Raw genomic sequence first — 12,053 nt, forward strand, 5'->3', positions numbered from 1 at the left:
TCTGGAGTGTGTTGGTAGTATAGATATTCCAAAAACTAGGGCTTTTTAGCTAAGAGTGATAGGGTCGGACAGGCACACGCCTTCTTTCCGGATTTTTTTATCGTGGATCTACCGCTCCGAGAGGCCGTCGGACAAGGACCGAGGTAGCATACTTTTTTCGGCCGAAATCTGGTTTTTGTCTGGAAGTTCGGGAACTTGAAAAGTCAAAAGAAGCCAAGGTAGAGCTCAAAATTGACATTCTTTGGACCGAGTCAAGGTATCTTGGCCCTAAGTCACCAACGAGTGGCGAAGTTAGGCTTGCTTCACTGCATGGCAGTTTGGATGTCAACAGGTAAATCGCCAAACAAGTGCCAGAATTAGGCTTCGCTTCTGGTTGTTCGCTTTTCATGTGGCAAAACAAGTGCCGAATTAAGCTTCGCTACTGGTTGTTCGGCTGATATGTGGCATCTTTGGCTGAAGTCTGGCACACTGGCAATTATCTAAAAACAAGAAAAAAGCCATAGAAAAGCCAAAGTACAGTGCTCAACGAAACTAAATGGATCAGCGAAGCGCATGGCCTCGCATACCTGTGGCAACATCTACCAGGAAAAGCAGTATATCTGGTGCCGTGTGTTGCACATGTGTACAGCTGAGCCAAGCACTCTGCGGCTGTTTGTGTTCAGGGCACAACCCCTGATAGCTGCTCAAGGCTGGCCATGAGCTTGCAACATGACACCTTTTTACAGCGAAACTGTTTATGGCTAGGATTCTATAGATTTTTCATGAGCGTGACCAAAAAAACTCTACACTCGCACCGCACGCCTCCCCCGTATAAAAGATTCAAAGTAAATAACCAAAACAAAGCATTGACGAACGTGCCTGCGCACACACCTTCCCCGTATAAAAGATACAAAATAAATAACTAAAATAAAGTGTTGACGAACGCATGTACAAGATGCCATTTGTTTTAGGCTTTTGCTTTAGAACAGTTACAGCTGCAGATGCCAGTACCTACGGCATGTGGAACACCATTCCCTGCATTCCTCTTGATGCTTGGGTAATTTAGCAATAGGTCTGTTTCACTTCTCTCGTTGTAATGGGGAGGCCGCACATAGTCCGTAATCCCGAAGAGCAACGCGCCTACGAAGAGCAAATGTGGGAATGCCACTGAAAATGTCAGTGGCAATGGTGGCAGCGGGCGGCAAACACCACTGATGAAGATTGTGCGTAAAATGGCAAGCACATGCTGCTAACCAGACAAGAAGACGAATGTCGCAGGGTGGAGAATGCATCAAATTAATCTGTGCGTATTCTTTCCTCACGGTGACTTCCGACCAAGACAATAAATGTGTTCGTACCTTCGTTCAAAATTCTGTGTCACGTCTGTGTCGTGTGCTAAACAGGTTCGCTGGTCATCCACCTACATAGAGTGGAATGGCTACTGATTTTTTTTTTTCCTTCTTTGCAGTAGCAAAAGCAGATTTATCTGTTTCCAAATGTTAAAGCTGTAAAAAAGTGACCACAACTTACAGTGATGTCACTGTTCACATTAAATAGATGTGTAGTGTCAAGGCGTGTGTGTCCTTTTGGTAGACTGAACAAATAAAATGTCTTCCTTTTTTTCTTTATTTATTTTTTTTTTAAATTTATTTGGGGTAATATAACTTTACACCTTGAAGGACAGATAAAAAGTGTGAGTGTCACGCAATGATTAACAAAAGCGGTTAAGCTCGAAATTCATTCTTTGTAGTCACATCAGGGATTGCACCCCGAGCGCAAACAGCTGCCGACTGCTTGGCTCAGCTATGCGCATGCGCGACTCACGAAGCCAAACTACACGACTTCTCCCGGCAGATGTCACAGCAGGTATGCGAGGCCACGTGCTCTGCTGGTCTGTTTCGTTTCGTTGAGCACTGTACTTTGGCACTAACTAATGCTTTGAAGCAAAACCTTATTAGGCCTAAATTAGGCCCCTAAACATTTCTCTGCCCTGCCACCTGGGGACATTATGGTCCGACTCTAAACCTCGAGTTCTGCAAGTTTGTGCACCCCCCCTCTAAGGGGGAGAGGCTTCGTTCTCTCACCGTGGGGACGTGGGGGGCCAGCTCCTTGGGGCAACGCCTGAGCAGGCTCTCCAGGCCTTGGAGGCAGTGCTCGCGCAGCTCGTCGTCCTCCAGGCCGCAGTATGACACCACCAGGGGCACCAGGCGCTCCAGCTGGGGGCCCATGCGGTGGCCCCCGTGGCGACTGCACATAAACAAACAGCTTCAGGCTAAACACCGGCACCGCGTCGAGCTTGACTGCTTTGTGCCGGTGCTTGCGTCAAGCTTCACCGCTTTGCACCAACGCGTGCGTCAAGCTTCACCCCTGTCCATCGGCGCATGCGTCAAGCTTCACCGCACGGGACAGTTGCACGCATCAAGCTTCGCGGCCTCGCACCGGCACATGCATCGAGCTTCATCGCGTTGCACCGGCGCGTGCGCCAAGCTTCCCTACCTCACAGCAGCACGCGCATTGAGTTTCGCTGCTTTGCACCGGTGCCACGGCACGTGGAGAGAATTTCCGACTGGAGTGTTTACCGCGTCCTCAGATGTGGTCCTTCGATTTCCGCCCGATGACATCACCAAAGTGTCAAGCTGTTGCCTGCTGCTATCCTAGCGGTGGCACAGGAGACAACAGTTTTGCTGTTGGTCGCTCCGCAACCAGACGGCCGACGGAAACCAAAACGGCAGCAATTCGAGACATTGCGAGGAGAGCAACCCTCGCGTCCACTCGCCTTTTGTGTTGGTATTTCCATTACCAACCACCAGGATCGCTATGTCCGACAGCACGACATGCCGGTTCCTGGGACGCATTTTCTAGCCACTTCGGAGCTACTTTTGACGCACGGGCAGGACGGGACGGTAGACAGGCCATTCAAAGACGTATTTTAGGCAATGTATCGAAGTGAAAGAACGAGGAAAAATGCCTCCATACATAAAGAAGTTGCAGGACATTTGGACAATAAAAATTGTAGAGCCCATCCACTTCAAGTAAACCTCGAGTATGATTCCTAGAGGATGACGTCTAGGATGACCTCAAGGACGACTTCTAGGACGACCTCAAAGACAATGTCTAGAGGACGCCCTCCAGGACTTCTAGGACGACCTCAAGGACGATTTCAGGACAACCACTCGGACAACTTCTAGGATGACTTCTTGGACAACATCGAGCACGACTCCTAGGACGACGCCGAGGACGACCTCAAGGATGACGCCTAGAGGACGACGCCTAGGACAACCTTAAGGACGACTTCTAGGACGACCTCGAGGACGATGCCTAGAGATGATAACAAGGGATCAGGACCTCACTATCTAATAATGCCAAGAAAGGCTGACTCAAGCTGGTTGCCCCTTTTTTTTTATTTTTATTTATTCATACTTGCCATGATCAATGGGGAGCTTTTTGTTGACATGTGAAGACGCATTTTTCCCCAGACCCGCCCATAACAGCTTCGCTGTAAAACAATCTTAACCCCATCACCAAACAGAGAACAAGGTAGACAAAACCGGATCACAAAGGTGTAAAGAAATCATTGCCACCCCCCCCCCCCCCCCTCACCCTGTCCCCTTCCAGCACAACACGGAGCAATCCCAAAGATAGCCAAGTATTCAACAACTTAGTGTCACAGATTGACAACCCTCCCCCCCTCTTCCAAAACGCCTACCAGCTACACCACACTGCTTTAAAATACTGACTTTGTTCAGCTGAAACCAAATTCTAAAAAATCAACTCGGTATGCATGTCTATTGGTTTAATCCTAAAACACCAACCCTGTACAGTCAGACATTTTCACAGAACTGCCGATTGCCCCATAGAGTTAGTGTAAAACAGCGACAGAAAATCGGGACGATGTGAAGGTCCATTGCCGAATTTTTCACTTTTGGCAGCCGCCTTACCACTGTTGCGATCCTAGCCACCATTGTTTTGATTTTGCCTGTAGCCTCGAAACCACGTTCGATGCAATCCAGCAGCTGGATTGAGGGTATAGTTGGAACTTTCGTCTGTTCTTTGTGCCAAGTTGATTTGTGCCTTCCTGCTTTTGTTTTGTGCTGTTTGTGAAGGGATTGCACCTGTCTTAAACATCAGGAAGCCGCTACGCTGTCTGCTGTTATGTGCGTGCCTTTTACCATCGTCCCCAAACGGTGATGCCGACTGCATCTTTCAACTTCACTGTCCATGCCAACGGCCTCAACGACTCTCCGTGCCAACGATTCGCACATTTGTTTCGTACTGTTTCTTTGTGAAGTTTGCCACAGCCACAGAGGGATTGTGGTCGTCTAAATGTGTCTGATGCCATTCATTGTTTTGTTTACTACCTTGATTCATGTTTTGTTTAGGTTTCATTTATGAAGAAATTGATTGATGTTGTCGCAACATTCGACAAGTTCATGGACGTGGAGTGCACTCTGCGCCAGCCATAGGGTGGTCGCCAAACGTGAACCACTGAAATGCAAGACAATTGGGTCGCACGGAGGCAAAATGCCGTCCAGCGAACTACCACCCCGTTTCTAATCACCCTGTTTCTACAGCAATTTAATCTGTAAACTGCCAATACAAAAATTGTTTAACTGAATTCATTTTTTCGGACTGCCCAATTATTTGGACTTATGCGCGATCCTTGTCGAGTCCCAATCATCGGCCGGCGACTGTATGCATTTCACGCGAGTGAACAGACGTCCAATTGACAACGTTTGCAGAAATTCCTTGGCAATAAATGTCAAAAAGATAGCATCACGTCCAAGGGGCACAGGCAGCGGCGCACCTGATGGTACCGATGCACTGGATGTAGGTGCGGGTAGTGGAGGTGCAGCTGTTCTTGGACAGCTCTTCGAGCAGGGCATCCATCAGCTTGTTGAAGAGCCCCTGGCTACAGCTCAGCACCAGGAACCCTGCACACAATCACATACCAATAGTTGCAATCGAGCATTTGTGTACGGGCAGCCCGGGCGACTGGAGCTGCGACGTAAAGGCGCCGTCTGAAGGCGTCGCCCGCTAGCGCTAGCAATGGCCGTCTCACCTTTTCCGCGGCTCTCGGAAGCCCCCCCGTTCTTTACGAATGGGGAAAAGAAGTACCTCAACCAACTAACTACCGGACGAGCAACGACGAACCAGGAGTGCACAACCGGGACGCCGTCTGCTCCCCAGCTTTTGATTAGCAAACAGCATATGAAGCGTTCGTGTATTCAACTGTCTGGAAATCACTGCGGGTCAACATTCACCAGTGCCAGTAATGATCAAATCCGCGTCAGAATATTTTTCCGTTCCTCTCATTATCGAATTACTCTTCGCTCGCCGGCGGATCAAGTTGACATACTGGGTGGAGGTGATCGCGGCACTTTTCACCGGGGCACAGAGGGAATCTCTGTTCTCAAATTCCGGGTCTCGTGTGAAAAAAGTCAGCGCCGACTGCGGCCCCAACCTTTTGTACGGGGCTGTGCTCGGGTAAGCCAACATCGATAAGAAAGGCTGGCTGCTACGCAAGATGTTTATGCCAGTTCCGGCTGTGGTCTATGTGAAATGCTTCTGCTAGGATCCGCACCGTGGCGCCACCGTCTCAATGCAAACTTCCAGTAGTGGCCACGTACCGATGGCCGTGATGGAGCGCTTGCGCACGGCCAGCCTCGGGGACTGCAGCTGTGGTAACAGGGCCTCCATGATGGCAGGCTGGAAGGGCACCAGGGTGGCCCCAAAGCGGCACAGCAGGTCCCCGAGGATGTCCAGGGCCTCCAGTTGAACTGCCACGTCCTCCTGACAGCCGATGGCCCGGCTTAGCCGCCCGGTCATCTTCTTGCAGATCGAGGCCACCAGGCTGCTGCCGCTACATGCCGGAAGCTCCCCGATCACAGTCTTAAGGCCTGTGGGAAAGCGCCGGGCCACGCATAAGGCGCTGGATGTCGGTTGATCTTCGCAGCTATGAACCCAGCTAGCACGGCTGTTTGGGCCGAAGTATGGTCTGTCTGGGAATTTAGAGCCTGAAAGAGTCCGAAGACTCCAAGGAAGAGCCGAACATGACCTTCTTCGACCGGAGTCTGGGTATCTTGAACCTAATTCGTCAGGCAAGTGCCAAAGTTAGGCTTCACTGTGGGTAGTTTCAGTCATCTGGCAGCTTTGGGCTTAAATTACCAAACAAGAGCCAGAGTTGGGCTTTGCTTCCGGTGGCTCTGTTTTTGTGTGGCGACTTTGGGCTTAAATTTCTAAGCAAGTGCCAGATTTAGGTCTCACTGCTGGTACTTCGGTTCCTACATGGCAGCTTCGGCTCAAGTCTAGCTCTTTGGCAATTAGGTGCCAAATAAAAAACATAAAAATGAAAAAAAAAAAAAAAAAAAAAAAAAAAAAATGACCGCATCTTTACGTGGTGAATGATGTTGATTGGGCGAAGCTCTGGTGGTCTTTTCTCCGTAGACGCTGAGCCGCAGCATGCCGATCCTTTCGTTCGTTTTCATCCATGTCAAAAAGAGAATGTGTGGTATGGAACGTGGTTATATACGCATTTGAGCATTTGACCGCAGCGCCCTCTCGTCTATAAACATTGAGCCAATGCATGCAAAGTTTAACGCGATTATATACGCATTTGACCACAGCGCCCTCTCCTGTATAGACGTTGAGGGGCTACATGCAACGTTTCATCCATGACATCCCCAGCTCTTGAGTTACTACCACATCTCAGAGCCCCCTACTCGTCCTGCAGTCGTGGCCGAGAGGCTAAGGCGATGGACTAGAAATCCATTGGGGTCTCTCCACACAGGTTCGAATCCTGTCGACTGCGCAAACATTTTCTTTCTTTTGCCCTACAGGAGCACGTGAGCTCACGAGCACGAGCACCAGCAAAATCGATGTGAGCACGGACGCTGGACGGAGAAGGCTAGACCCTAAGGAGCTTCGCCCTTAGAAAAAGAAGCACTCTGGCAGTGATGGACACATTAGAGTAAAACCGTATTAGCCCCAAGTTAGGCCCCTAGGATTGCCAAGCTTGTGCCAAGTCGGGCATTTCTCCGGCACACCACCTGGGAACACTTTAGCTTTCGTAACTGCGGGGATGGAACATGTTCCAATAGACACACACCAAGCTCATTCAATTTACTCAAACCTCCTACACCAGCTTCGCTGGATGCACACCATAGAGATCAATTCAAGAGTGCAGTTTATCTTAAAACACATTCTAAAAGTACACTGCCCAACACTTTTCTACACCGACGTAGGCTGGCGCAGGTAAATCGACAAGCCCACAGCACGCCACGGGTACGGCATCCCGGCTCTTGTACACATAGCGGAGGCTCCCACGTTCGATAAAATCTGTCAAGAGTGAGCGTGCTTTGCTTGGACCCGCCTTCCATCCTCGCTGCACCACACCCGCGAAATGACCATACCCAGGCACCTTGGCCTCCACGGGTTCGGTGAGGGCAACGACGAAAGTTTGCACTCACCAATGCTAGAGATGTCCCTGAGCTGCTCCTTGTCCGAGACCATGTTGTTGCAGAGGCTGTCCACTATCGTCTCCACCTGGTACTCTTTCACCTTGTTCACCAGGGGGCCCAGGCTGCGGAAAGAAAGAACACACCAGTCTGCACAAAACTGCAATTCTCAAGGCGGCAATGCGTGCTACTTGAGGAAATAGGCCATGGCTACAAAGTTCTTGGCTCCATTCCGAAAGAGCAGCAGATGAAACACACTCAAAAGCAGTGGCAAAGTGCTTCAAAGAGAGGACACAGACAACAACAGACGCAATAAACCAGCGATTCTCAACTGGGATCCTGCGGATCCTTGGAGTCCCTGAAGCCATTGATCGTCAGTCACACTCTCCCCTTCCTGTCGGTGGATGGGGGGAAGTGTTTGATGATTGCTTCCACCCATTCAGACAAGGTCCCTGAAACATTAGTGGTTGAGAACCACTGCACTAAACTATCACAAGCTGAGCTTTCCGACCTACGGAACAGCTATATTGCATGCTCAGACCTGCCAAGCACTGGGACACAGAATTAGGGAGACTGTGAAGCCCGGGCGGGGAGTGGGGGGGTACGTGCTTGGATAAATTTTTTTAGAAGTCTTGCTGACTTGGCATTCTTCAAGAAGTCCTGTGGGTACGTCTGGCTGTGGCAGTTTCCACCCTGGTGACACTGCCAAAAGTACCTGCCCCAGAGTTTTGTCCAACATCGATGAACGAAACTCAGTTCTCGTCTTTCTGACCCAACGCTAAAAAGTAGCTCACATTTGCCATCGTGTGGAATCAATACGATTCCACCCAGGGGATCTCACTGGGCATAGCTTGCCATCTCCCGAACAATAACAGTTGATTTGGTTTTGACACAGACGTACCGCTTTGCGACATTCGAAGGCGAGAACATCTTTTAAAGAAGAGGACCCACGTGGTCAAAAACGGCTAATGGAAGGTTATGTTCTGGCAGAGATCCGGTAAAAAGACATTCCACACAAATCACGTCACTATCAGAGTTCTGTTTAGACAAGAATTTTCCCGGCTGCTGCTGCTTTTCTTGGCACTGCAGGTAGCTTGCCGTGCTTCTTCGAAGAAACGTGAGCAACACGTCGGTCCTGCCCCCAAATCTCGCAGAATGTAAAATGTTTACTTTTTCTTGATTCCACAATGCAGCAGAATTCGTCAGTGTACTGTTTGAGAAACACGACGAGATACTTTTCTCACCCCCGTTGGTTAATGGCGAGAGCCATGGCTGACAACAGCAAACAATGCAGACCAAAAAAAAAAGTGAATCTTGAAGTCGATTATAATAGTGAGTATAACCACGAAACTAGCCCTGGGAACGTGGGTTCATTTAGTCAACCAAAACTGAGCTCTCATACTGCAGCGCCATGCTTACTCAGACCCAATCATATGGTGAGCACATCGGCAGTAGCTGTGTGGTCGACAAGGCAGAGCTGCCATCACAAGGAGATTGGTGTTCAGGACTTGGAACTAGCCCTCTAAAACATACTCCTATAGCCGTTTCCCAAATGAGTTTGTCTGATCTGGCTTCGTGATGGTGATGGCCACTGGCTCAAACTACCCTCCTGCGCTTTTTTTTTTTTTCTTTTATGTGGCCAAAAGCAACTATTTTGCCCACAAAAAAAAAAAGTGAAAATTTTTTTTTTTTAAAGGGGGGGGGGGGGGGTTTGGGAGATTTTTTTGTCAATCGCACAAAATTGTCCAAATCCGTACATTGTGCAGATAATCTGGGAGACTTGGCACGTCTGCATACTATGTACAATGCTCAGCAAACTTATCTGGAACACATGCTAAGCCTACTCTTGGCTTGTTCTTTTTAATTTTTGTAGCGTGAGCTACACTGGTAGAGGTTGAGCAGTTTCGCGTGGCTTGCATAATGAGCCGTGCTCCATGCTGCGCAAGAACGAGGAGCAGTGATGTCACACAGCGCACAGCTGGCGGGGCAGTGGCAACGGAGCCTGCGGCGACAGCGCCACCACCGGTCTACGCAAGCGCGAGGAGCAGTGACGTCACACGGCACACAGCTGGCGTGCCGGAACCGCCGTTACCGCGCACGCCTCGCCGGTCTTCGGTCTTCGCATTCCAGAGGAGTGACGTCATAGCCGCGGCAGACGCACTGGTGCCGCCGCGTGCCCAGATGTGTGCCTCCGTTGCACAGTAGCCAAGTCTGACGCTCCACCGGAGCTACTTGATAGCGCCTTTCATTTTGTGCGCATAAGCTCACGCTACATATATCCTGGCATAGCCGAGCTAAGCCACCACAATTTTTTGTATGTGTGCATTCAAAGCTGGCACTAGCCCTAAGCTATTTCTTCCTGTGTCCCACTATGTGTGTAAAATACCTGCAGTTCACAATAATATGCGCAGTTCTCTCATAATTTATATTTTTATCTGCATTCAATATTCCACAAGCGTTCCGTACAAGTTTGACGAGCACTGTACTTGCGGGAAGGCCGTGCCTCTAAACTCGTACAGAAAGGTCGGAAGACTAAAAATTGGGGCTGCGTTTTTGCGGTGCTTTGCTGCAGGCTACGTAAACGTGCCGTCGCATTTCTTCCACGATGGCCATGTTCCGCTGACTAAGGTGGGATGGACTTTGTTGCCTCACTCAGCCCTCGGTTGTAGCAGACCAAAGCAACCTTGCTTGTCTGTCCCTAGCCCAGGATTTTCCCCACGGTGGGCAGCAGTGGCTTTGCCACCCATCGCCCCAAGTGACCGCCCACCGCTCCATTATGCCACAAGACAATAATGCGATTTTGCCTGCGCACGTGGCTGCAGACCGTTGTACTGAGCAAGCCTGCACACCACCACGTTATCGCATCGCTGACTGCCGCCACTCTAATAAGGAAAGCAGAGCTGCAGAGCGCCGCCGGCAGTGTGGGGAGGGTGAGGGGGTGCTCGGCGGACGACAAACGCAATATGAACAGACGCGACAAACGCGCAGCAGTCCTCTCTGCAGGCGGTGAGTGGCAGAGAGCAGAAAGCCGAGAATACTTTTCTGTCACTGCTCAATGCTTGCTTTATCTTCGCCTCTTTGCGCACTCCCCGCCTTTACTTACCCACCTTTTTTTTTTTTTTTTTCGCCGAGGCATTTTGGATTTTTTTTATTATAGCGTGGCGCCACTCACAGAGCCATAAAGTTAGAGACCCTATGCAAAGTGTGTTCTGTCGGCAAGCCAGACTGTGTGGCCCCCCATTGCTAACTACCCACCACCCCCACCGCTCGCACGGTGGTTATATCCACCCCTAAAATATCACTGCGGAGAACCCTGCCCTAGCCAAATTCTATTTTGTCTTTTTCAATGTCCTATTAGCATAAAGGAGACGCTGAACCTCAGTGGGTCTCAACTTCTGTTCAGCGATGTCCTCTTCAATCTGCTCCTTTCTCTTGCGAGGCATTGTAAAAATGACCGGAGCCCTTCCGGGAAGTGTATGACTTCAATCATAGACCCATTCCGAAAGTACGCCCTTTGTGGGATGCTGTGGAATTCCTGCACAGTGGCAAACAAAAGTGCGAGGTTCTCATGTTTGACCGCACCTCGGCTGTACGAACCACCTTGCAACGGGTACAAAAGTCGAAGCTACCCGCTCACGCTGCTTTTTGGGGTTTCGTTTCACTAATAAAATGTTTGCATTTAATAATTGTCACTTCACAAGTCTCTACCTTGGTGTGGTGCTTGAACGTCGGGCTCACAACCTTGGGGTCTCGGGCCCAATCACCTCAGGGGTGGTTGGAATTCCGTTTGGTCTTCCCAAGTTATTTGCTTACCACACTTGTGCATGCGATTCCTTTCGTGCTACAAACTGAATTGTCGTAAAAGGGGGAGGGGGGATGTTGAAAGAAATGCTATCACATTTGAAACCGTACAATGGCTGCAAGTGGATTTGTAGCCCGCAGGGGTGATCCTGTTCTAGTGGAACAGTGTCGATGTTGCGATGTAATTTATGGGTGCCACTCTTGTCATTACTTTTACAAGAAGCGTAGGAATCCACGTCCAAGAGTCAAGGAATACATGGTTGCTGCCACCGTCGTGCGGCAACTCATTATAAAAATGCAAGCCCACCTGATGTAAAGTGCTGGATACTCAAAACATTGCACATATCTTTTAATTCGACGTTCGGATAATTCAATCTAATTTTGCATACCCCAACCAGGTCGGATTAACGGAAGTTGACCGTGGACTGTGAATGATATCTAGGGCACTCTGGTGCCTCAAACCCCTAAGTGCATGTCTGTTGACTTCAACGAATGCATTCTACGAAGCTACTTTGTCCGGCTGGCCACCCCCCACCCCTCATTTTCTAGAGCACCAGAAGACAGGTCCCACAGGAACACACAATCCCAATGTACCATTTCACAGCCAAGTTCTGCACTTCCCCGTTCTTGTCCTCAAGCAGCTTGAGCAGCATCTTGACCACCTGTGCAGAAAGATGCTCCAGTCACACTCCACAACCACACAAACCCCCAAGCACCCTGTGTCGGGGGAAACGCTGCCAACTGTAGAGGCACGTCCCCAAGTCTAGAATCTACCTACTTCTTAAGTGCGGGAGGACTCCATTTATAGGGTGCCCCCGA

The 12,053-nt window shown here is 49.8% G+C and overlaps 1 protein-coding gene across 1 annotated transcript in view; it reads right to left on the reverse strand.

Moving 5' to 3' along the window:
* LOC8026606 (cullin-associated NEDD8-dissociated protein 1) overlaps positions 1-12,053 on the reverse strand; it is an 81,500-nt gene that overhangs the window by 61,406 nt on the left and 8,041 nt on the right. The window contains exons 3-7 of the mRNA XM_029985597.4: positions 11,829-11,896; positions 7,446-7,558; positions 5,607-5,876; positions 4,784-4,910; positions 2,064-2,226 (exon numbers count right to left, since the gene is read on the reverse strand). Coding sequence (XP_029841457.2) covers positions 2,064-2,226; positions 4,784-4,910; positions 5,607-5,876; positions 7,446-7,558; positions 11,829-11,896 — 741 coding nt within the window. The remainder of the gene's footprint in view (positions 1-2,063; positions 2,227-4,783; positions 4,911-5,606; positions 5,877-7,445; positions 7,559-11,828; positions 11,897-12,053) is intronic.

This window comes from Ixodes scapularis, unplaced genomic scaffold, assembly GCF_016920785.2.
Source record: "Ixodes scapularis isolate PalLabHiFi unplaced genomic scaffold, ASM1692078v2 PGA_scaffold7__128_contigs__length_106722199, whole genome shotgun sequence".
NCBI classification, from domain to species: domain Eukaryota; kingdom Metazoa; phylum Arthropoda; class Arachnida; order Ixodida; family Ixodidae; genus Ixodes; species Ixodes scapularis.